The sequence below is a fragment of the Camelus dromedarius genome, chromosome 33 (genome assembly GCF_036321535.1).
Source record: "Camelus dromedarius isolate mCamDro1 chromosome 33, mCamDro1.pat, whole genome shotgun sequence".
In the NCBI taxonomy this organism is placed as follows: domain Eukaryota; kingdom Metazoa; phylum Chordata; class Mammalia; order Artiodactyla; family Camelidae; genus Camelus; species Camelus dromedarius.
Window position 1 is genome coordinate 11,826,424 of NC_087468.1, and position 24,321 is coordinate 11,850,744.

General features: G+C 51.6%; 1 protein-coding gene across 3 annotated transcripts; it reads right to left on the minus strand.

The window, feature by feature from the left end:
• Positions 1 to 3,802: 3,802 nt before the first annotated feature.
• On the minus strand, positions 3,803 to 22,457 carry MAL (mal, T cell differentiation protein). Of its 3 annotated transcripts, none has more exons than XM_064481911.1 (5): positions 22,230 to 22,457; positions 10,063 to 10,230; positions 8,688 to 8,813; positions 6,744 to 6,902; positions 4,358 to 4,422 (listed from the first exon to the last, which is right to left on the minus strand). In XM_064481911.1, exons 1-4 carry the CDS (start codon positions 22,320 to 22,322, stop codon positions 6,786 to 6,788), a joined length of 504 nt encoding a protein of 167 aa, XP_064337981.1. In that variant the 5' UTR covers positions 22,323 to 22,457; the 3' UTR covers positions 4,358 to 4,422; positions 6,744 to 6,785. The 3 variants fall into 3 exon arrangements, with proteins under 3 accessions (XP_064337983.1, XP_064337981.1, XP_064337982.1); XM_064481912.1 differs by having other exon boundaries at positions 6,744 to 6,869; positions 22,230 to 22,454; XM_064481913.1 differs by lacking the exon at positions 6,744 to 6,902 and having other exon boundaries at positions 3,803 to 4,422; positions 22,230 to 22,431.
• Positions 22,458 to 24,321: the final 1,864 nt, after the last annotated feature.

Consider the following 24,321-nt stretch of genomic DNA (forward strand, 5'->3'; position numbering starts at 1 on the left):
CATAGCATTGTCACGAAGACTAAGTGAATGAGTAAAGTGCTTCAAGCAGCACAGGGCATCCGGTGTTGTTGACAAGTCTTCTCCCATCATGTCCCCAGGTGTCTGCTTCCTACCAAGTTCTCATTGACCATGTATTGGCTGAAGGACATCCTGAAAGCTGAGCACCCTGCATGTATCAAACCTCTCTGGGTACCACCTCTAGAGCCTGGCACTCTAATTGTCCCAGGTTACCTGTGAAGGAAGAGAGAGGTCAGCACTTAGGAGCCCTGTTGTCTGCCTCCAGCACCCTAGCTCTTAGAGGATGCCCTGACTGTACGATGGAGACAGAACAAAGGCTATGAAACACCCAGAGAGTGGGGACAATCACTTTAAATCTTTTTTTCGAGTCGTGTTATTTTAAATGCCATGGGCGGATGCCCATGTGTGCAGGGGCACTAGGCTGGGCCAGAGGCTCTTTGTCCTCTGAAAGACCCCGTTGTGACATTGAACTGGCCCCGAGTGATTCCGGGAACAACAGGCCCTTGTGTGGACCCTGAAGGCTGCACTGGCCCTTGGCCCACTGCTGGCAGTGCGAACGTTTTGCTGTCTCTTTAAGATCAGTAGAAAGAGGCCTTAAATCCCCCACTTGAGCTTCTACCAGGGTTCTGATAAGAGGTGCTTTTTAGGTTTTGGATTCTAGGATGTCGGTGAAGCTCAGCTCGTCTAAACTATATTCTCCCCAGGAGGAGGGCAGACCCAGTGGGGCCAGCTGTGAGTCCAGCTGAGGGCAGGAGGTCGGGTCCCAGAGGAGGACCGTGTGCAGATGTAGCCCCTGCCAGGCCCCCCTGCCCTGCACAGGGAGTGCCCCTAGGACATGCCCCTAGATCTCCCATGAAGCAGGGGGCCGCAGTCACTGAAGTCATAGGCCAGAGCCTCCAAAATGTCCTGGTGGGATTTGTCCACAGCTGCCTCTTGTTCTTCCCATCCCGTGTGTACCACCCACGTGTGTAGTCACTGTGGTTTGTTCTGTTCGGAAAGCTTTGGCACTTGGTCACGTACAGATATCGATTTCTTCTTAATCCCTTCTGAGGCCTGTAGAGGGATTTAGCTCTTTGTTCCATGAACTTAAAAACACCCAGTTATTCACCTTCTTCCCAAAGCATCATCTGGACTGGGGAGGCTTTGGCATTGTGGGGGCTGCAAAGTGGCACTCAGTAGCTGCCTGAACGGGCGTGGCTGTGACTTTGCCGCTCAGAGCAGTCAGCACCTTTTGGGAGACACTGCACCCAGGACCTGGACTTGGCCAGGTGGCCTCCTGCAGACCCTGCACGTGTCTGGGGCTCTCCCAAATGCCTGGGGTCATCCCCCACTGACATCAGGTCTACTACAAGGTCTTGTCTTACTGTTACTTCCTCAGAAGCCAGAGGACAGACCCACATAGGGACAAGTCTGGGTACCCGAGGGCAGTAGGTGGCCACGGGGCTTCAGGGACAGAAGGAGTCAGCCCTCAGCCCAGTTCCAGTTCTCACCAGCTGAGTGAGTCTGTTTCCTTACCTGTGGAAGGACAGTAGTAGCCATCTCCTGTGCCCACTGGGAGGATGACAGGAGGCTCTCTATATGTAAAGCGCTTCTGCAGTGCCTAACCCAAGGCAGGTGCTCCAAACATGGCAGGCAAGATGGTCACACAGTGCAAATGTGAGTCCTTTGTGCAGTGGTGGTTGGATAATTGTGCTACCTGACTTTTGGTCCAAGTCAGGTCCACCAAGCAGGTAACCTCAGTAACCTGTAAGGAGTGTCCCGCCTGTCCTTGGCATGGCATCAACCCCAGAGAAGGTTCTCTCCTGCCCAAGACTCAGAAACAGACTGAGGTATACCAGTCATGAGAAGTTTGTGGGGTAGTACCATCACACACCTCAAGGGCCATTGGTCCCAGCACACAGTATGTCCTCAATCAACACACATTTTCTGTGGTCTGAGGACCTTTCTGCTATTGCCAAGTAGGCGGCTTGAACGCTACCTTCCCTAGGCAGCCTGGGTTTCCTGGGAGCATTGCTCTTAGCAGAGAGGCCTGCCCACTGGCCAGCGCAAACACTTCCTAAACAGCTGGATGCAAATGGAGCTGAGCAATAAGAGGCACCAGCAGGAAGGCTGGACCAGGGTCTGCTGGGGTTGGGAGGGAGGAGTGGTCTGGGTGAAGACAAACAGGACCAGGAGAGGGCATGTTTTGAGGCTGCCCACCCCTATTAAAATCCAATGCGAAAAGGATGCAAATTAAATGCTCAAGGAAGCTGCAGATTTAAAAAATGACCCTGGAGGAGTCCATAGGAGGAATGAGAAAATCATGTCAAAGAATCTTTTGCAAAGCCTAGGACTAAGGAGGGTTTAGGGTTTAGAGTTAGACAATTTGCACGTGAAAAAGAGAAAACAGGAAAGAGCATATCAAAGTTCCTTTAAAGAGGGTGATTGAAATTTGGAAACATTGAGATACCTTTGAAAAATTCAGCTAAACCTCTGGTTTGTCTGTCTGTCCTTTCTTTCTTTCTTTCTCTCTTTCTTTCTTCCTTTCTTTGATGGGGTAAAAAATGAGCCTCTGTTAGCATCATGGTGCTTTGTGAGAAAATGATACTTTCCTCAATCAACATTTAATGGCAGATTTTGTTAAAAAGTGACAAACTTACTATCATTTCCTAATTTTTATTTTAATTTTTGAGGGTAAGTCCCAATCAAACCATTTGCTCCTAATTTACTGTAACATTCTAATCTAAATTTTAAGTGGATTCAGTTAAAACAGCCTTTTCTGAAGATTTTTGGGGGGATGAGGAGGGAGGTTTATATATTTAGTTTTTAGGCAGTACTGGGGATTGAACTCAGGACCTTGTGTATGCTAAACATGCGCTCTACCACTTGAGCTACACCCTCCCCCCCGAAAATGACCTTTTCTGATACAGTTACCCTGGGATAACAAAGGACCACCCGAAGATACCACTGAGACCCAGTTTAGTCACGAGGTCCCCAAATTGGAGGGGAGTAAGATATTAACTAGTTAAATCTCTGCTTGAGGCTTGAATCATTGCTCTGCATGCCTGCTAGCAAGAGGTTGTCCAGCCTCTGCCCTCACACCTCCATGCTGGAAACTGGCCTGTTTTTGAGGCACCTGTTCGGGGTCCCAGCTCTGGAATATCATTAACTTCTTTGAATGAAGGGATAAAGGAGCATTTAACAAGAGCTGGGCTTTCAGGATTCCTAACTGAGTGCCCTCCTTCCTAGTCACCCTCTCTCCTTCCATCCCAGATGACTCATACCTGAAACGTGGTCCTTAACCACTTGTCACTGTGCTTCCTCTCACACTGTAGCCTGGTCCGCATTCTCTCCTATGGAGTCATCCAAGGAAAGTCTAAAAACAGTATCTTTTCCACATTCCTAGTTGGGACACAACACAGAATACACTTGCTGCCCTGGACATTTCTGATCAGCTTTGCAAAAAGTGAGAAGACACTTCTGCACTTGTTTTCTTTGGGCTTAAGAACTTGCTAGTTGAGCACAGAAACCTTTATTTTATAGGAAGAAAGAAGAGGGCCCCAGGCTGGTACTTGGTAAATTTCCAGAGAGGACGAGGCCTTCTGATCTCCCTGGTAGCTGGGGAGTATGGGGTATCAGCTGGGCTTTCTGAGATGCAGTGGCTGGGCACAACAGCTGTCATCTGAACTGCTCGCTGATGCTGCCTCGGGAGATCTGGTCTAAGTCAAGGATTCCTCAGAAAGAAAGCTGAAATGATGGTGTTCCCAATACTGGGGAATTAAATACAAAAAAACACCCAAGAAAATATTGAACATAAGGGCACTTTATAAAGCATTTCAAAGGTTTATCATCTCCCACTGTGGACATCTGCAAATACTTGTTGGGCAAGTCTTACTCCCCATGACAGAATATCTGTGAACACGTAGACTATCCATGAAGACATAGTACATCCATGAATATTAGAAACTTGCTGCAGGATGGACAATCAGAAGAGCTCATGGAAAATTCCAGTAGACAGTTCTCAAGATCCTGTCCAGGGGTCAGCAGGGGATCCTTGTTTCATGGTCTCTCAGATCACAGTCCCCACTTCCCACACCCACTGCCCCCTTTCAAATAGGAAATGATCTTAGAAAGATAGCTCAATAGTTAAGAGGATAAACGTAGCAAGTCCCCTACCCTAAGATGAGGGAATATGGAAGAGGAGACCTAATACCCACAAAGACACAGAGCGTTGCTATTTGTTTTCTTTTTCCATCATTGAGAGTATTTTTGCCTTCAAAATGTTATGCTGTAAGGTGGGCTGATCAGTTAACACCCTCCTGGGTTTTCAGCTAAAGTTCTTCAGCTGCTTTACGAAGACTTCCATCTGATTAAAGAAAACACTGCGTGGACCACGTACAGCAGAGTGACTGTGTATGAGAACACCTGAAACCAAGGCAAATGACCGTTAATGGGTTGCATGGGGAGAGGGAAAGGCGTGGGGAGAGGGAAAGGCGTGGGCTGCCCACAATAGGGTGACCACTTGCATGGTGCTCCTGGCTGACAGCCCTGAAGTTGTGGGGACCACCACTGCTTCCCATCACTCAGAGAGTTATCCTTTCCTGCAGAGCCCAGATGTGGCCCAGAATGCTCTCAGCACAGACTCCAGGGGACCTAACGACCTGCTGGCCTTGGTGTGCAAGGTCAGCTCTCTGCTATCACACATCACTATTTGGTGCCACCCAACTAGAAACAAGGGCCCTCAGAGACCCCACAGATGATAATTGCAGGCGAGTATCAACTGCTTTTCATGGAAAACTTCCCTCCAGCAAACCACTAAGACCAGAGTCTACTAGCGCTGATCCCAATGTCCTCGGGAAAGATCATGAACACGTGGGTTTGCTGTCCCTGCTTATGGTCTTGATGCTCCCTGGACCTCCTCAGACCAGACCCGAATTTTGTCCTAAAATTGTGAACTTCACAAGCATGGGCAAGAGAACCGGCCACAGGAAGTGAGGGACTGGGACAGGGAGGAAGGATTTTGCTTTTGACAAAAGGAGGAGGCTTACTGAGAAAGCCGCTGGGAACAGAGGCCCTGGAAATGTGGAAATGGTCACTCTGTGCCCTGCCCAGGCCCTGACCTGCCATGTTCGCTGGGCACCACCTATCCTATCACCCTGCTCCGGGTGGCTGGTCTCTGAAGGCTGCCTGCCCCCAGGCAGATACCTGCACCTGGCTTGTGACCTTGGGTGTGGGGTCGAGAGTTTCCAACCCAAGCACAGCGTCAGGCTGGCTACGCTCCCGTGACTATTGAAAATGCCCATAAAAACCAGCCATTACCATGCCTGCTCTCGCCCTGCCTCCACACCTGGGCGAACCCTCACCCTCATGGCCAGAGGCGATGAGTAAGCCGAGTTACTGAATAACCAAAGTAAGAGAACTCATCTGGGAACTCAAAGACACTGTCTGAAGGGAGCAATCACACATGAGTGAGAAGGCCCCAGAAGACACCTCTCCCCACCAGGAGGAAGCAATCTGGGGGCCTCCAGACCCTGTGAGAACCCTGGGCAGAAGCAGCTCAGAAGTCCCCACAGGGACAGGAATCAGAGACTTGTTTTCCAAGGGAGATCAAGAAATGGCACACTGGGGACACTGAGAGCCAGGGACCTGAATGGATATTTACCTCGGCCCTCAGAAACCCCTCTCCCTAAATAGCTGCCATTATCGCCCTCCACAGTTAGTATCCAGGAACCTCCAGATTGCTGCAGAATTTCCCAGCAACTCTCAGGAAATTCCCACCAATCCCAGGGACCCCTTGAGGACAGACTCCATGCTGCCAGCTGAGGAGGGAGGGAGAAGCTCAGGTTTTGAGGCAGGTCAGGAACCACAGAGGGGGCGAGAGGCAGGCCAGGTGCTCCCAAAGACCAGGGGTGTGTGGGAGAAGGTCTTGAGATGCCTCCCCACATCCTGGGACTGGCCACCCCCGAGACCATGGAAGGGCATGTTGTGGTTGGGCAGGGTGTGGGGTTAAATCCTGAGTGTGTGATCATGACCACTTCTCCTGCGGGCATGGATACAACTGATACTTTGAATAGAAAGGCGTGACTTTACATAGAATGGGGCTCATGTTTCATCTGGGTGCCTTCAGCTCAGCTTACCTACCTGCTCACAACATTTGGATTCCTGATTCTAGCTCTGCTGACTTTGCCTGGACCTGCTCATGGTTCTCCAACTCAACTCACAAAGATGTAGGGGCATGATCAGTCATGGGAGGGATACACAGATATTGGGGTGGTCATCAGTGCAGCCCTGTACAGCAATGAGAAGACGCCCTCTGCGTCCCCATCCTCCAACGTGGACGAGCCCCACAGACCTAAGCTTGAGACAGAAGCCAGATGTAGAAGGCACACGTATCATTCCACCAGCCTGAGGATCCAAAGCAGGCAAAATGGAACCCTGCAGCTAAAAGTCAGGACAGTGCTTATCCTCAGTTCGGGTGCACAGTGAGGGCAGCAGGACCAGCGGGGGATTTCTGGGAGCTGTTTATTATGTTCTGTTTCTTAATCTTGATGCTTGTCACACAGAGGACTTGTGGATTGCGAATAATGGAGGAAATATGGAAATTCACCTGCATCCTGCTCACCTCTCTGGATGCATGTTTATGCTGTATTTTGATAGAAAGTAAAAGAGGAAGGTCGGAACATGGTTGAGTCCAGTGGCTCTCAAATAGTGATCGGCCTAGCGGGCAGGGTCATTAGCTCACGCACCTGGTTGTTCCATCAGGAGCTGACCCACTATCCACATTCCATCTACGTTTCCCTGCTGTTGTCTGCAGTAAGCTTACTGAAATCATTGTCAAATGCCTGGCTGATGTCTCTGCAGAGAGGAGGCTCCTGGGGTTGGGATGGGAGAAGTACGTGTAAGCTCTGCAGTGAGGGGGCAATGAAATAGAGTCATTTGAAGGTGATAGAGGAGGCAGATTACCAGTCTCCCTAGGGAAAGAAGATGAGCCAAAGTGCTGCCTGGCTGTGTTACTGCTTAGAAACCAGCCATCGTGGGAGATAAGCCAGTGTCAGATATGGCCCCACACTGTGGGCCATTTGAGGGCGTCAGGGAGCATGAAGTGGCCATGTTTATGGAACTGGGGAGTAGGTTGGGAGCTTAAGGGGAGTGTGTTGCTTTCCCGAGGCAGGGGATGCTGTCATGGGGGCCAGCAGACAGGCTTTGAAGACCTCTCCTGAGACCCCGCCAACGGAAGCAGGAAGGGCAGCCTCGCTAAATCCCTTCCCAGACCTCAACACCACCCAGCCTGTGGGCTTTCCCTCAGCCTCTGCTCTGCCCTTTCCAAAAAGGGGTGGAGGTGGCACAGCTCTGGCACCTGGAGCTGGCATCTCATGATATGTCAAGATATTTGACCTCAGCGTTTGTATAATAAATAGGTGGATTGCTAGAAATCTGCGAGTGCATTTCCCGCAACATTTTCTTATTTTTAAAACAATATCCATGGTTAGAAAAACTTCCGACACCATGAGTTAGCATCCAGGGACATAGCCACACATGTACAACTCTGGAAGAGAGTTCTATGAAACAACACATTCTCTTATTCTCTGTTATTCTGGTCCATTTCGTCAAGAAGAAAATTAGGCCGTGACCTCACAGCTCACTAATGGATCTGGCCCTGCAGTTGGAGGACATCAGAGCTCAGAGACAGGCAGGCAAGGTGCCCCAGTCACACACAGCCTCACCCCCACCTCCTCTACTGATGGAATGGAGGAGGCTCAGCCCCTGTTCCACCCACTGCTCACTGGGAAGCCTGCGGGGGAAGTGGTTTACTAGCTCTCTAGTCCTCCAGGGAAACAACAGGAGTCACCACCCTATTTTATAGATGAGTAAGCCAAGGCTCAGAGGGCACAAGGGACTTGCACAAGGAATGGGTGAGTGAGCTCCAGCCCCTCCTCCTGTCAGGCAGGAGACAGCGTTGGGCAATGACAGGAAAGAGGACAGCCTGATCCCAACAGCAAATCCCCACAACTGGGGGTCTGGACACGTTGCACCTGGAAGGGCCTCCCCACAGCCCCACCCTCAGAGTGAGCGCCTGGGAGACACTGGCCACTCAACTTTCTGTCCTTGGGCTCAGCACTCCTGTGGCCCTGACTGTACGCTTTCCTGGAAGACTGGGGAGAGCTGGGAACCCAAGTTGCCATACTCTCTGCTCAAACTGGTGCTAAGAGTGTGGTGACAGAGCACCGGTCCTGGACAGCAGGGCCCACCAATTCTTTGTGACCTTGAGACAAGGTGTGTACGCTCTTTGAGCCCTGCTTCTCCATCTGTGAAATGGGTATAATAACAGCACCTCCATCCTCGGGCTGCTCTGATGGGTAAATAAGATTGTTCACAGGGAGCTCAGACAGTGCCAGGTGTGTGTGGTCATGCCTCCCGACACATCTGCCTTCCCCGAAGCCCACCCAGGCACGGACCCCCAGCCAGCCCAGGCCTGGGCAGTGCAGCACTGACCGATGGCTCAGGGAACCTGCGGCACATCGTTTCCCTTCTCTGGGGCTTTTTTCCTTCAGAAATGAGGGGGAAGGTGTACTTTATTCAAACATCAGTGAAGTATTAAAAAACAGGGAGGGCCTGGGCAGCCTTTGGCTCAGCCTGTCTGTCAATGGGTGGTGGGAGCCGTGAACATGGCAGGTTGACTGTGGACTCACCACGGCAGAGATGTTTTCATGGTACTGTTTGTACCTGAAGCCGTCTTGCATCTGGATGGTGGCAAAAGCTTCCAGGACGGAGGCACCGAAGTAAAACAGGGAGGCCACACAGTGGTAAGCTGCGTCCTGCAGGGTCAGAAGGGCCATCAGAGCGATGGGGCACCCAGATGTGAAGATGTGGGCAGCTGAGGCCCCAGGAGGGTCTGTCGAGCCCACCTGTCCCCACCTGGCATCAGCCAGGTCCCTCAGTCATTTCTGCTGCTTCCCTTGACAGCTCCCCTTCCCCAAACCCCACCCTGTCCTCACAGAGACTGATTACCCAGGGCCATGCAGCTGAGTTTTCTCTCACTGGTTTGGGAGCCAGAGTAAGGACTTTGATGGAGGAGGGACCCTGCTTTCCCTTGAGGTGGGATCAAGAAAGGGGTCAGGGAGGGGCCTCTTGGGATTGGTAGAAATTGATCTGGACCTGAGAAGTGTCATCTGTGGTCACGTTCCCCAGGTCGGATGTGGCCTTGGTGGCCATGAGAAGTGTCATCTGTAGTCATAGTCCCCAGGTCAGATATGGCCTTGGTGGCCAGTGCAGAGTGAGAGGACTGGGCCGTTTCCATTGTTGTGTTGTTTTGTTTTATTTAGTTCTTGTTCATGTTGAGAGGTTGGATGAGCAGGGGACTGGGGCTCCAGGCATGTTTAAAAGCAAAAAGGATGAGAATGGATCTCTGAGTAGTGATTTGGACGTGGTTTCCAAGTCTAGATTGGAGGCCTTTTGAGAGTAAGAGGCCTGGCCAAAGGCCCCTCTCCTTTCACGGGAGGTAAAGGCAGGTGGTCCCCGTGTAAGTTTACCTCCTTCATGGGTCTCAAGGCAGAATTCATGCAGAAGAGAGATCACAGGCCATCCCTCTCCCCTGGCCAAGTCCCTCTCTGGTGACCCTGCTCTAGAAGGCCGTGACTGGGAGCTGGGCAGTGAGCATGGTCTCACACTCGGCAGCCAGGGCCAGTCCCCAGGACCCTGCCCTCCTTCTCCTGAGATGGAAACGAACTCTCCTGGGTGGTGGGAGATGCCAGTGGGCGCCTGGCAGGTGCAGGAGGTACAGGGAGGCTTGTTGGGCTGCTGGTCTAGGAAAGAGGCAGTCACACAAGAGAAGGGAGACCAGCTGTCAGAGAATTAGGCAGCGACAGTCAACCTCTGCCTTTACTTCCACTGACCGCCTGCTGCGGGGAGCCCTGGGCTGCTGTGGACAGCTCAGAGCTCAAGGCCTTGGAGGATGGGTAGGAGACATCCACAGGGCACCCCACCCAGCGCAGGAAAAGCCAGTCTCCCAGGGGAGAGGGCCCAATACTACCCACCCCCTCTCAGACCCCCAGGGCTGGGACTCACCAGGGTGATCCAGAAAGTCCCACTGCCGTGTGCACCGATCACATAGAGAAAGAGCAGGAGAGTGGTGGTTACGAAGCAGAACACAGACACGAACATCACCCAGCCCTGGACCAGGGGGATGGGCACCAGAGAGGAAGAGATCAGGATCCACACGAGACCCCCAAACACCTGCAGAGGGAGGGAGAGAAGAGGTGAGCGTCAGACCAGGGGAGCCCGTGCCCAGGAAGGGCCAGACAAAGAGTCTGTGCTGGGGCACCAGGGGCCCTTTGCAAATACGAATTCAGTTAATCCTCACAGCATCGCTCTGAGTGTGGCGGTGATCCATTTGTGAGATGGGAAAACTGAGGCACATTTAAGTTAGAAACTCGTCATCCCAAGAAAGAACTTATGCCATCCAGTTTTATCATTAGAACAGCAAATGAGATTATATCCTTCCTAGTATTTTTGCTGTAAAAATATCCTTTCTTTTATAAAATGGTAGTGACCAGCAGTTACTTTTGGTTTTTACTTGGCAAAACAAATTAGCCACACTATGTTATTTACATTAAATAAACTTGACCCCTAAAGCCCCAAGTTCAGGAAGTGCTCTGACTACTGGAGGCAGGGCTGGAGTGGGGAGGGCCCAGGCCAACATGGTCTCCTTGGATGGCCTAGGACGGGCATGAGAGAGCACTGCCCCCATCGTTAACCAGAAGCCAGCCCAGCTGGTGTGCACAGGGTCAGTGAGCCCCATGTTTTCAAAGAGGAGCACAGGATAGATGGAGGGGTCATAACCTCAAAGCCATAGTCCAGCTCCTCCTTCAGACAAGGCACAACCCCAGCTGGGGTTTTCTGTATTTATCTTCCCCTCTTCTTGTCCCTCTCCATCCCAGTGAAATCACCTCCACCTCATCTACTGTCCCCACCCAGGGAAGGACTGGGCTGAGGGTGGGCTGGGACACAGGTGGAGGTGGCTTTGTAGTCAGAGTTTCCAGGGTTCTGTGGCACTTGGCACCATCCTCCTGAGGGCCCGGGGGCTGATTATGGGCTGTCCCCCAGCACTGTGTCCCCTGTGGTGTGAATCCACATGTTACCCAGATCCTGTCTCACTGCACCTGCTGCCCACTGTCCTCACAAGTGTTCTCTGAGCCTCTTAGCTGAGAAACTTCAGGAGACAATTGCGTTTCGGTAGATAGGTCAGTGCAGTGAAGAATCTGGAGTTAGTAAAACCAGGCTGGGCCTAAGGAATCAAATGTGGGCATCCTTGCCCAGGAATCTTCCTCTACTGATGACTCTGACAGCCAGTGGGACACACTTTCCAGCTTATAATAAGTGGTGCAAAATCAATTAAATAAAAATCCTCAGACTGCTGTAGTGTAAGATGTACTTGTAGATTCATCCATAGTTGATTTTAAAATCAAAGAGATTGCTGGGCCTTTTCCATAACGGACAGTGGCAAAAGGATGTGATTGTGCTGATGGCTGAGACAGACTTGCAACTGGGAGACAGGAGTGTGTGGCATGGAGAAGAGCATGGGTCAGGTTTGCCCATCCTGTGGGCAGAGGGCTGCTGGCACGTGAGCTGAGAGGGCCTCTTCCTTGACTGTACTGAAGGAGGCTGTAGCATGTCGTTGTGCCTCTTGGGCCTCGACTTCCTTGTCTATAAAGGCACTTGGCAGCTCTTGCCTCACGTTGCCTCCTGGTCGAACTGGCCAAAACTGTGTGAGCGTGAGGCTTCAGCCTTGTGCCTCGCACTAAACTATAACTGGAGAAGACTGCTCACCCAGGATGCCGGCAGCCCTGTGCAGACAGACGCAGTCAGCCAGTTTTAATGCAGGATGGTCACTCGCCCCGGGTGGGCAAAACAGCCCCAACTGCGCCACAGCCCCAGTCAAGTCTAGAAGGGGGGGTGGACTTAGCTGGTGAGCCTGGCCAGAGGGTCAAGATGATGTTTTCAAGGATGAGGAAAGAGTACATGCCAGGCCCAGAGGATGCTGGAGCACCAGGGAGGTCTTGAAAAGGCCGTGAGCTGGCATGACGTTTAGGGACAAGGAGTGGCTGGATGTGGGGCTTGAGGGACAGTGACCTCCAGACAGGACTGATTGCTGGGCCACCTTGAAGGCCTCCCAGGGCCAGCTCAGTGGAAAGCTGAGATTCAGTGTGAATCATGAGGCAAAGCCAGTGCCTGCCCCAGTCCACCTGCAAAGTGTGCATAGAGCAAACAGAGCGAGCATGGCACCTATGTCCAGGAGATAAGGCATCCCAGGCCGGGGCAGTCCACCCTACCCTGGCCACAGCACCCCACTGGCCAGACATTTGTCAAGAGCAAAGGCGTAGATGAAAGTTCAAGCACTTCCATTCCTAAAGAGAACTCCCGGGAAGCACACTGACAGCCAATTGGTTTGAAATACTAGTCACACAAGTGGAGGCATGGCCCCAGTTTCCGGTCATCTCTGTCAATGGGCCAGATTTCCACCACCCCTGAGTGCACCCAGGTCACCGTCCTCCATAACAGAGTTGAGGCAGTTGGCCAGGTTGGTCTCAGAGAGACATCTCTAAGCTGGGTGGCTCAAGAGTCAAGTGGGTTGAGCTCTCTCTGGGTCCCAGATCCCCATGCTAGAAAATGAAGGTGCGGCCTGGGTTATCGCTCTGTGGTCCTTAGTTCTCCTTCTACACTGGAATCACCAGAGGTACCTCAAAAAGCCCAGAGCCCAGGAGAGAAACAGTTACAGGGCAAGAAGTAGATATCCCAGGCTCTTTGCCAAAGGCCTTGGAATGTGTTTCCATAACACAAGCCCATGGAGGATGTTCTGGTAAGTCCTGTCAAACATGAAGAAATGGCTCCTGTCTCCAAAATCCAGCAACACCAGCCGAGATGGCTCTCCAGTTCCTTATTGGGCTCTGGGAGCAAAGTTCCCTTCCTTTCCTCATCTTAAGTTTTCATCCCTGTCTTGCCTTGAACATGAGAGTACCTAGTCCTTGGGTGTCCTCTAGATGTGACGCTGCCTCAGTGTCTGTGATTGGGGTGGAGCTGATGACCTGAGGCCTCTACCCACCCTGGTGTTTCAGGACTGGAAACCACCCATCTTTTAGTCCGGTTTTGGATGCTGAGCACAGGTGAAGTTCTGTAAGAACCGAGGATATTGTACAAAACAAGACACAAAATTTCCAAACATTTAGAAAAAGTTTGTATCTGTGGGATACCCTGTCAAATGTTTTTTGTGGAAAAAAAAATTCCTCAGGAGATGATCTTGGGGAAACTTCTCCTGTGAACTCAGAGAAGGTTCTCTCTTTTCAGAGTTAACCCACAGGAGGCAGCTGAGAGTGGTTAAGGGTGTAGACTTCGGAATTACAGAGTTTGAATCAGCTCTGCCATTTAATGCTGGGTGGTCTGTTGTCCCTGGCAGGTTAATTCCTCTCTGACTCTATGTGAAAAATAGTGTTAACTGTAGTGCCCTCCCCATTAGGCTGGGGTGAAGTGGGTTTATGTCTGCAAGGTGCCTGGCACACAGTGGGTGCTCCAAGTGCTCAATGTTACAACTATTGTTTGATGGGGTGAAGCCTCAGCTGTAACCATGTGAAAACCCCAGTAGGTAGGAGCTCAACATGCACAATTATCCCCTCTAAACATTCTTGGGACCCAGAATGTTACAGTAACTTCAGAAACATCGAAAAGAGAGAAAACCCTATGATCCTCCAGAAATCGATGTTGAGAAAAATGTGCCTGCCTCTGCGGAAGGAAATACAAAGGACATAAAAATATGAGAAAGCCTTCCTTTAAACAGTGAGCTCGGTTACAAAGGGAGAAAAGCACCCCTCCAGCACATTCCTGAGATTGGTAGGGCGTCTTCGTTGCTTGTGCAGGGCTGAGAGCTCTGTGTCCACAATTGTCCAGTGTTTTTGCTGCAGGACTTGGATCACTGAGGTCAAGGCAGAGGAATTGCTCACATTCTCTGGATATTTCTCTAGCAGTCCATTTTACTCTGCCAGCGTTGCCACAGGCACGCACTCTTCAACAGCAAGTCAAGACATGAACCAAGGATGTCCCATGCAGGGCTGTCCACATGCATACCTGGTAGTGTGAACCCTCGGAGCCCAGTGTCAGAATTCCCAAGCTCCAGGGGCATTGTGTGCATCTTGAAGGTTCGTATGAACAACAGTTTGTGCCTTGAAGTCTTGAGAAGTAGAGGAAACCGGCCACAGAACGCAGGCTATGCACCCAGCCCTGAGCCGTCCTGCTGCTTTGGTCAGGTGGGCAAAGAGCAGCTTCCAGGAAAGAGGAGAGAGATGGCCATGCCAAGCAAGGCGCATCCCAGCCGCTCTGAGCTGAGCCCTTTAGTGCTCTCCCCAGGCCACCAAGAGGAGGAGCTCCAATTCGTGTTTCTGGAAATGTCTGTACCCACTGGACTATCTTTGTGGTCGGGTTTTTGCAGTGCCGAGAGGGCATGTGCAGGTGTTTAGACCGGTAGAGTAAGTGTGTTGCAGGAGTAGCAGCAGTGGCAGCTGTAAGCCTCGGTTGACCAAAAAAATATAACCATTTAGTGAGGTAGAGTAGAGGGCACATGTGTGTGTGTGTGTGTGGTGGTGTGTTGAGGCTGGTTAAGGATGAGCTGCTGCAGAGAAGGGAACAGGTACCAACGTACGTAGCACCAGGAGAATGCAGAGAGGAGGTCAGAGGGTAAAGACCAAGACCCCAAACACTGAAGCCTCCCCAGGAACCAGAAGAACGGGTCTGAGAGGGAGGCTGGGGACTCCCCCTGTTCTGAGGGCAGAGAGAGCAGGAAGCAAACTCTAGGGGTGTGTAAGCCCCATCACCGCCCTTGTGTGGAGAAACTGAGCTCTCAGAAAGTCAAGGAAAGGTTTCCTTCACTTGCTCACTTACCCACTCACCCATTCATTCATTCACTCATTCACTCATGCATTTAACAGACACTGAGGGCAGGTGCAGATTTAGGGGCCCATCCAGGACCTAGTGACTCAGGGAAATAGACTTTAATCAAAGACACACACACTAGTAAGTGAAGCCCGTCTACCCCTTTCTTTCCTCTCTTATCCAGTCTTGCCTTCCTTTTCCCACTGCCCATGCATATCAACGTGACAAGGCTTTACTTTAGTTCCTACATATTTTTCCCAGATCCTAGGACCTTGGTGCATTAAAGTGATTCAACACGAATTGTTTTTTTCTGCAACGTGAGCAGAACACTAGCCACCTAGTGGGAGGGACAGAGAGCCTGAGCTGAGTGTGCCCATCCAGAAGCTACCAGAAGCTACCAGTAGCCAGACCTTCCCACCAGAATGTAGAAGGCAAGTTGGAACCCCACAATGTGGAGAGTACCAGGTCCCCACTCCACGCTCTCAGGAACAATCTTGTACCTGCAAAGAGTTGGCCCACATCTCCCAAGGCTTAGTGCTTCAGTGACCAGGGGTGCCATTGACCTGCCTTCCTCATACCCATCAGCATCCAAAGAGAACACCCTCTGGAGCATCTCATCAGCACCTCCTCCTGGTGGCTTCTGGTCCAGGGACCCATACTTGTAAGCCCAGGAGGAAGCCCAGCTGGGCTTTTGTCCGAGGTGGAAGCCAGGGCTCAGTGCTGAATCCAGGAGGAGTCAGCCCCCGGGCCCCACCCAGGTCCAGATTGGCTGTCCCCATCCCACCTGGCCCAGTCTCTGCTACCAGCCCTTCCCTCAGAATGTGTCCTGAGTCCAGAGTAAAGCCAAGCCATTCCTAAGGCTGTGCGGAACTGGCCTAGGCTGGCAGGCAGCACAACTCGCTCCCCAGCTCTCTCTGGCAGCCTGAGGGTGTGGGTGCAGATAGCCAGCCTCTGTCCCTGGCCTGACCTGAGTGTGAGCTGTGCCCTGCAGTGGCATCTGAGATCCTCCTACTCTCTCCTGAAAGTGCTTGGACGTGGGGGTGGGGAGGAATCTGCGTTGCGTCGAGGGTGACTTGTGGAAAGTTTAAAAGCCATCTTTTTCAACATAGCTTGGTTGCAGCAACATTCGCATGAGAATGCTGGAGCTGAGCCCCTTCATCACACTTAGCAGTTTCCAGAGAACAGTCAAAGTCAGTGACTCCTGATTAAATCAGGCCTCAGGTTCTTGAAAAACTGGAAAAGTCACTTCTCAATTCCGAGGACAAACCCCTCAGAGACCTCTGCCTATAATTCTTCCCCTCCCTCTAGAGAATAGGCAAGTAGAAAACCTTCGAAGCAGCTCCAAGGAGGGGCCTGTGGCATGAGAAGAGACGCAGGGCTAGGAGGCAGTGGACACAGCCAGGGAAGCCAGGCTTAGCCACTGTCCTGCACTAACCAGCAGGGCCAGCCCCCGCTCTCCGGTGACTGTAGGACAGGTACATGGCTGGGGCAGCAGGGAAATTTCCCCAGGAGCAGAGAGGGTGCTTGCCCTGAACGGGGGAGAACCTCAGAGCACCTGGCTCCCTGCCCCAGCCTCTCACTGAAAACTGTCTCCAATATCCCGTTCCCTCATTAAATGTTGAGGAGAGGGGTGGCCTGGCCTCCCAGTGACCACTCCAAACCTAGCTGAATCGATGCAGTGCTTATCAAATGCAGATTTTGGGGCCCATCCAGGACCTAGTGACTCAGAACCTTCAGGGTGTGTTTTTGACAATAAGGCCTAGGAGGGTGTGAGCTCCCCAGTGGCTCTGAGCTGTTTCTTCACTCCTTGAGGGGACAAGAGGGAACCAGGCCTTGCCCAGGGCTGCCAGATGGGCAGCATGATCCCTTCTGCTGTGGGCAGTTCACTGTGGGTGTTTGGTGAACGCAGGAACCTGGAACAGTAAGATGCACTAACTGCAAGAAGCGCCACCCTGGAGCTCGAGTTACCAGGCAAGCTGCCTTCTCTCTCCGAGCTGCTGCTCCTCCCAGAGCCTTAGTTTTCCCCCAACTCTGAAAAACTAGGTTTCTGTGTTTCTGCACCCCTTGTCTTCTGGGAGTCGTCAGGCTGCCTTCCCAGTGTAGCCAGAATGTGAACCGCCCGTCAGAAAGCTGCACTGTCATCCAGCCCCTGCCCCACGCCCACTGCCCAGTTCCGACTGTGCTGCTGCTCTTTCCCAGGCAAGTGAAGATCGAGGGCAGGTCCCAGCACTTTTCTGGTCACCTCCAAATAATACAAAGGCCTCAGTCACTATGGGTCCAAGAAACGGTCTCATTTGAGTAGCTACTAGGTAACTTAACTTTGAGTTCATTGTTAAGAATCAAAACTGTCAACCTACTCCAGGTGGCTCTCCCCTCTCCCTGCCCCCAAAAGTGCACATCGCAAGCTTTGCCCCTCACCAGCTGACCTGTCTGAGGTGAGTGGGCGGGGAGGCCAGTGCCGCCTCTGGAGACATGAATGGCACACCTAGCACACACTTTCAAGAGAAATGTTCTCTTAATTGCCAGCCATTCTGTCAACAGGTCCACCTCAAACAGGCTAGGGAGGAGGGAGTTGGGTTAAAAATTATTACATAACCCATTTTCAGGCATTCTCTTCACTTTGTTTTGAAAGCGGAAGGTGTCTCTCCCAGCACTTTGTGAGAGAAGTTTCCTCTGGGGTCCTGGCCAGAGCTGAGAAGAAAAACATCCTATGTTAGCATCCTGTTCTGTGAATATGTCCCAAGTGTTCTGAAGCCTCTGGCTTGGAGGGAGGAGGAGGAAGGGGAACAAGAGCTTTGGCTCTAAAAGGAAAAATCCCCTCTTGGGTAGGGATGGGAGGACAGGCTAGAAACAGAGCTCTGGATGGAGTTGTTTGGGGAGAGGAGACATTGGACTTTCCACAGGTGTAGTGAGGGTACACCTGTGACCCCTCTGCCTGCAACAGCAGCATGGCCTGTGTGGCTCAGAGGGGCAGGGCCACACCACCTGGTTGGGCCTACCTTCCCCTTCCTGTGAGGACTCTACAGCCTTCAGAGAGCAGGAGCTTGGGGGTGGGAGTGCAGGGCCAGGGCAAGGGCTACACCCCTCCCTACTCTGTGGGCTGTTCTCTTGTCTCAGGAACAGAGTGGAGCTTCACCCTATTGGCCCCGGGGGCTGAAAGTTTGACACCCGCACCTCCCAGGTCATTTGAGGGTCAGACATGGAATATGGACTGAGTAATCAGCAACTTGCCGGACCACAGATTTAAAAAATAATTAAGCATTTCACACCCACTGGGCTAGCAAAAGTGTCTGACTTTACCGAGTATGGCAAGCGTGAAGAACAGTGAGGACTTTCATATGCTGCTGGTGGGAGTTGAGGAAGTTTAGCTTGAAGCTTACGGAGTATGGGGACCTTCATAAAAGTCTGCAGAGTGAGTCAGAGTCTTGGAAGGGACCTGAGCAGGTGGGGTGGTGTTCCTGAGCTTGATTAGGCTTCATCGGCTTCCCAGTAACTCTGCTCCTGGCTGGGTAAGTTGGAATAACCCTTTTGGACAGCAGTGTGGTAACATCTGGGAAAATGAAGACGTGCATTCCCTATGACCCAGCCAGTCAGATCTCTCTCTTTTCCCACAAGAGGTTCCCAACATACAAGTCAAGGGGCAAATACAAGAATGTTCTTTCGCGATGCTGTCTGCAGTATCGAAAAGCAATAAATTGGAAATCACCCAAATGTCCGTCAACAGAAGATGAATAAAGAGCGTCAGAATATATAAACCTCAGAACAAAGTGGCATGAAAAGCATGTTGCAGGAGGATGTGTACAGGGGATACTACTTTCATAAAGTCAGGAAACATATAAAACCCTGCCATGTGTAGTCGTAGACAGGTAGGTGTGCGGTAAAGGTCTAACACATTCAGCCCAGGGGTTGTCCTGAGGCTGGAGGGAGGAAAGGAAGATCATAGAACATCCAGGGGGCTTAGTGCCGTCTGAAAAGCTCTGTTTCCTTAACACTGAAAGTAACTAAGGCAAGACATTAAGATTTGACAAAGTTGAGCGATCATTATGGGAATACTCATTAAAGTATTATATAATTTTCTGTAATGTTTGAAATAGCTGTTAATTTTTAAGAAATGGAAGTGAAATTGGCATAATAGAAAACTATTTTAAATTGAACTGTTCAGTGGCATTGAATACATTCATGATGTTGTGTGACCACCACCTCTGTCTAACTCCATAACATTGTCATCAGCCCAAAAGGAAACCCTGTGCCCATTAAGCCTGTCCCCATTGCCCTCTCAGCCACTGGTAAACCAGTAGTTGGTGTTCAGTCTCTATAGATTTACCTAATCCGGACACATCATATACATGGAATCATACAGTGAGACCTTTTGTGTCTGGCTGCTTTTACATAGCATAGTGTTTTCAAGGTTTATCAACTTCATAGTCTGTGTCAGTACTTCATTCTTTCTAAGGCTAAATAATGTTCTGCTGCATAGACTATCACAATTTGTTTATCCATCATCCGTTGATGGGAAATTTGGGCTGTTTCTACCTGTTGGTTATTGTGGGTGGTGCTGCTTTGAACATGAATGTTCATGTACCTATTCAGGTCCCTGCATTCAATTCTTTAGATTATAAACCTAGGTTTGGAATTGTTGGATCATGAGGTAATTTTTTTTTTTTTTGAGGAATTACCAAACTGTTTTTCATGGCAGTTGAACCAGTTTACATTCCTTCCAGCAATGCCTGAGGGTCCCAATTTTTCCACATCTAGGCCAGCACTTGTTAATTTTCCAATTTTTTGTTAACAGTGGTCCTAATTTCATGTGAAGTGGTCACTCATTGTGGTTTTGATGTCATTGTCCTTATGATTAATGATGTTGAGCATCTTTCCATGTGCTTATTTGCCACTTGTATGTCTTCTTTGGAGAAATGTCTATTCAAGTCCTTTGCCCATTTTCTGAACTGGGTGGTTTATCTTTTGTTGTTGAGTTGTGATAGTCTATAATTTAGAGAAAAAAAAGCCTCCCAGGGTGGCCAGCTCCTCCTTGGACCCTTTAATTCTGTACCCTTTCCACACAGCAAAACACAGCTTTGGGTATGTATAATCTGTGCAGAGAAAAATGTAAAGAACTGGCATCTGCTTTCTTTTCTGTTCTCCCAGGCACCCTGTGGGCAGATCCCCAATCTAGAGAGGAAGAAAGAGATCCAGAGATGACTACTGAGGCATCCAGGGCCCCTTAGGAAGTGGAAGGAGAGTCAGGGCGTAGGGGTTGAGGTGGAGGAGAAAAAGTAACTTCTAAGACACCTGGGGAGGGATGCGTTCGGGGCAAGGGAGAATTCTTTCTTTCGGAAGCCGCTACCATCAGCAGGTCACAAAACTACCGTGGAAGAGTATGTTTCCGTTAATCCATAGTTCGGAGACTTCCCACCCCTGGGTTTCTACTTTCACTTGGTGGTTTGGGAAGATCCTTCCCACTCCCACCACCAAGATCTCCCACCAGGATCAACTGTTCCTACCTACCCTCCTGAACATTCCTTCCTCTGAGCTGCGACACCAAGAAGAGGCAGAGGGCACTGGGAAGCTGTCCCTTCTGTGAAGCCAGGAACAACCCCCACCCCAAAACACAAAACCTGTCACCGCCTGCTGCCACCTGAGCCTGCTCTTGTCAGGGCAAGAGGAGGAGGGTGCACCAGAGTCTTTTGCATGAAGCCCAGCTAACACTGTCTCCCATGATTCTTGTTATAATGCTCCCCAAACAGCTACAAAGGCAGAGCTAGCCATTCATCAGGGCAACTTAAGGGACACTAGCAAGTCCTTTTGTTGCTTAAAAACCTCTCTGAACCATCACAACCCACAGTAACCATCTGTTTGATCACGAAACTCTGTCCTTGTAAATACAGTAGCCTCTGAAGAAACCACCCATTACTTATTACCAGGTCATAGTTTCTATGTGCTCATGTCCAAAAATCCTGCCTTGGGCAAGCACAGGCTAAATGCTGAATAAAAGCAGGGAGATGAGCCATTTGGGGAAGGAATGTTCCAGTGGATGCAAGTCCCTTCCACTCTGGGCCTGGGGGTCCCTATATGTAAATGGTGAGGCTGAGCTTAGAGGTGTCCAGGGCTGCTTCCAGATGTCACTTCCTGGATTCCAGCTAGCTCCAGGATTGGAAGTCACTCTAGATACACCCAGGTTTGGGCTCAAGTTCAGTGATAGGTAGCACCAGACAACCTTGACCTCTCAGCCCTTTCCTCCAAACCCTCCACTCCATGGATGACAGAACCTGTTCCCTTTGCTGTTCACACCCTCCTCCAACAATTAGGTGATAAGAAGCTGGAGTTCCATCTTTAAACAGTCAGGTTTGGAAATTTTCTTTTTTCTACCGACCGCCCAGACAGCTACTTCTGTGGTGAGGGTGCAGGAAAAGAGTCTCGTGGCCCATGGCACTGCACCCACAAGGAGATACAGCACGCCCTCTCCCAGGTGAGGGCCTGGCGCTCCCTGGGGAGTGGAGGCTGAAGGCATTCTGAAGCCTCCTGACAGCACTACAGGAGCGCACAGTAGAAAGCACTTTCCAGAGTCTTGCGGGGAGGCTGTGAGGCTCCAGTGTAAGGAGGGACCGACAGCAGGTGCAGAGGTCTTCAGGCTGCTCAAGGTCAGCCAAGGCTCCTGTCCACTCTTACTAGTCTCTCTCCCCTCCTCCTCCACCCCCCACATAGGGCAGAATGATTGTCAGGGAGCAAATGATGGCTCATTCTATTATTTCCAGATCAGAGTTCTCACAAATTTGTTTGCTCGCCAGAAAGGTTCGAAGGCCAGAAGGGAATAGTCCGGATTCAGCTCCTCCTAGGACACCAACCCAGTTTCCAACCCCGGCCAGTAATATTCAGGTTTCTTTTATTGATTTTTAAAAATCTTAATTGAAATCCTAAGCCTGGAGCGAGCTGGGCACCTTCATAAGGACGTCGCTCTCCAGTAAGGGCTGCTTCTGCGCTGCCCGTGGGAAGCAGGTCCCTGGCGCCGCTTTGGAAGCCGCGCGCTACAAGTGTACCCTGGCCTGCTCCCGACATCTGACTTGTGCTGTGAATCTGATTTTTCCTCCTAAGTCCTGTAGGCGATTTTCCCATTGTCGTAGGCTACATGGGGCCAAAGGACTGGGGGAGGGGGCGTGGTGGAGAGACTTTACTCTCCAGGGCCCTGCTACCCGATGCTCTGGGACCCGCGTGGCTTGCGGATCCGCCGGCGCATTGTGCGGAGCGCGGGCGAGAGCGCAGCACGGCCGGTCCCATCCCGCCCTTCCCCGGCCCGGGCGCCGGGCGCGCCAGCCACTCACAAACTCGAAGACGAAGAGCAGGTCCGGGAAGGTGGTGAAGACCGCAAAACCGCTAGGCAGGCTGCTGCCGCCCGACGCTGCTGAGGGGGGCATGCTGGCGGGCTGGCGTCGGCCTCGGACCCGGACGCGCGCGGCTCTGGCTCCGAGCTGACCGCTCGCGCTCTCGGGGAGCCCAGTGGCCGGACAATCCCGCGCGCGGGTTAAGAGCTGGGGCGCCGGAGCTGAAAAGGGAGGAGCCCAGGCAGCTCCCGCCCGAGACCACGGGGGCGCGTCCGGAGGGACCAGCTTAGCTTAGCGCCACTGGCCCCGCCCTGAACCACCTGGAGAATGGGGCGGGAGTGTGACTCCTGTGTCCCATGGCTGGGCACCACCTCCCACTGGGATCAGGACAAAGCCACTACGGGTGAGGTGCTTTGCATCCTCTGTCCTCTTCACAGGTGATCGCCACCCTTAGGAATGACGCCATCAAAAAGCAGCCCTCCAGATCTCCCTGCTGTGGTTCCCCCGGGGTCACCATTGCTTGAACTGTTCTTAAATTGGGTCTTTTTCTTCTTTCCACTCTTTGTCCACATGACTTCGTTTAATCCCACAGAGCCTTTCTGGTATCTGTCACTCCCTCTTACAGGCTCAGAGTGGGGAAGGAACATGCCCAGGCCACATGGAGGGCAACTGGGCCCTGACGCTAGAAGGCAGACTGTCTCCACTGCCTCTGTGCCCCATGCATGAATTCCACACACTTGAAAACCAGAGGTGGTGGGTTGTGGTTCTCAAGAGAGCTGTCCTCTGATGGGCTGATGGGGCACCTGTACCCTGCTGCCTCCAGTGACAGTGAGCCACTGAGTGTGACCTTTTTTGCTTGTTCCTGACCTCTTCGTATTTCCTGTGCCAGGAAGACTTGGCCCTCCACCACTGCCTGAGAAAGTCATCACCAAGCATTGTCTGGGTGTTACAGAGATGGGGACACAGACAGAGGGTGGCAGGTCCTTGAGTAGGAAAGACAGACTCTCTGCTAACTACATGAGTTCCGTCCAAAAAGATCATCATACTCGGAGTCAGTTGACATCTGGGCTAGGCCTGCACTAGGTACTTTCCCATCCTCTGCAGGTCGAACACTAGAGGTGGCACAAGGCCAGTCCTTCTACAACCAGCTTGGGGTGGGGACAGGCTCCCATTTCTGAGCACCTCTTGGGTGCACTGAAGATTTAACAGTACACCAGATAGAGACCCCAGGCCTCAGTTGTCCCATCAGTACCATCTCAGTAAGTGCTGGGCAGCAGGGATAGCATGGGAGCAGGGCAGACAGGATCCCTGTCTCTTTAAAGCTTATCCTGGGAGATGGAGATCAACCAAACACGTAATAGAATTTGGTCTGGAAGGAGAGTGCAGGGAGCCCCAGAGCATCCAGCAGCCTAGCCTGACTTGGCCTAGAAGTGGAAGAAGCTTGTGGGTGGAAGTGAACCTTGAGTGAGTGAGTGTGGGTGGGAGGAGGAGACAGCCTTCCCTGCAGAGGAACAGCATGTGAAGTCCCTGGAGGATGATCAGGCACTGCTCCACACACTGGGAAGCCTGCAGTATAAATCAGGAAATTCGTATTAGGAGTCAGAGCCCCACTCTGCTGGGGGGAAGAGGGCCAACAGCCGTGGGCATCCAGGGCAGAAGGAAATAGGCATGTGTGGCAGATATGAGTGAAGAAGACAGGACAGGGGAGTGTGAGGTGAGCCTGTGCAGGAAGAGGGAGGCAGGGTGTGCCAGGCCAAGGGAGCAGCAGGGAGGGGTCCTGGAGGCTGGAAAGCCTTTGATCTCTGTGGCTAGCCAGGTGGCTCGTGGGGCAGAGCTGGAAGGGCCAAGGGCAGGCTGGGCTCATGAGGAAAGAGGCAAAATTTTAAAAATATAAAGCACACATCAAGCTTAGTCATTTCCCCCTGTTCAGCCCTGAGAATAACTCTCTCTGTCCCAGACAAGGTTGGGACCCTGCACCTCTGCAAGGGAGCTCACCAGCTGCCCAGCGAGTTGCACCTGGAACTTGGCCCAAGTTGCCCAAAACATCAGGAAGCATGAGAGGCACAGAGAGGGCTGGGCCGGTGGGCCGCCT

What these genes read in the sequence shown, in the direction of transcription:
- MAL (XM_064481911.1), bottom strand. Translation starts at nt 22,322, where the DNA reads ATGCCCCCCTCAGCAGCGTCGGGCGGCAGCAGCCTGCCTAGCGGTTTT. An exon ending in GGACTTTCTGGATCACCCTG is followed by an intron (nt 8,814 to 10,062) that starts GTGAGTCCCAGC and finishes CTGACCCTGCAG; the next exon opens with GACGCAGCTTACCACTGTGT. An exon ending in ATGAAAACATCTCTGCCGTG is followed by an intron (nt 6,903 to 8,687) that starts GTGAGTCCACAG and finishes CCCTCACTGCAG; the next exon opens with AGCTTACACGTACTTCTCCC.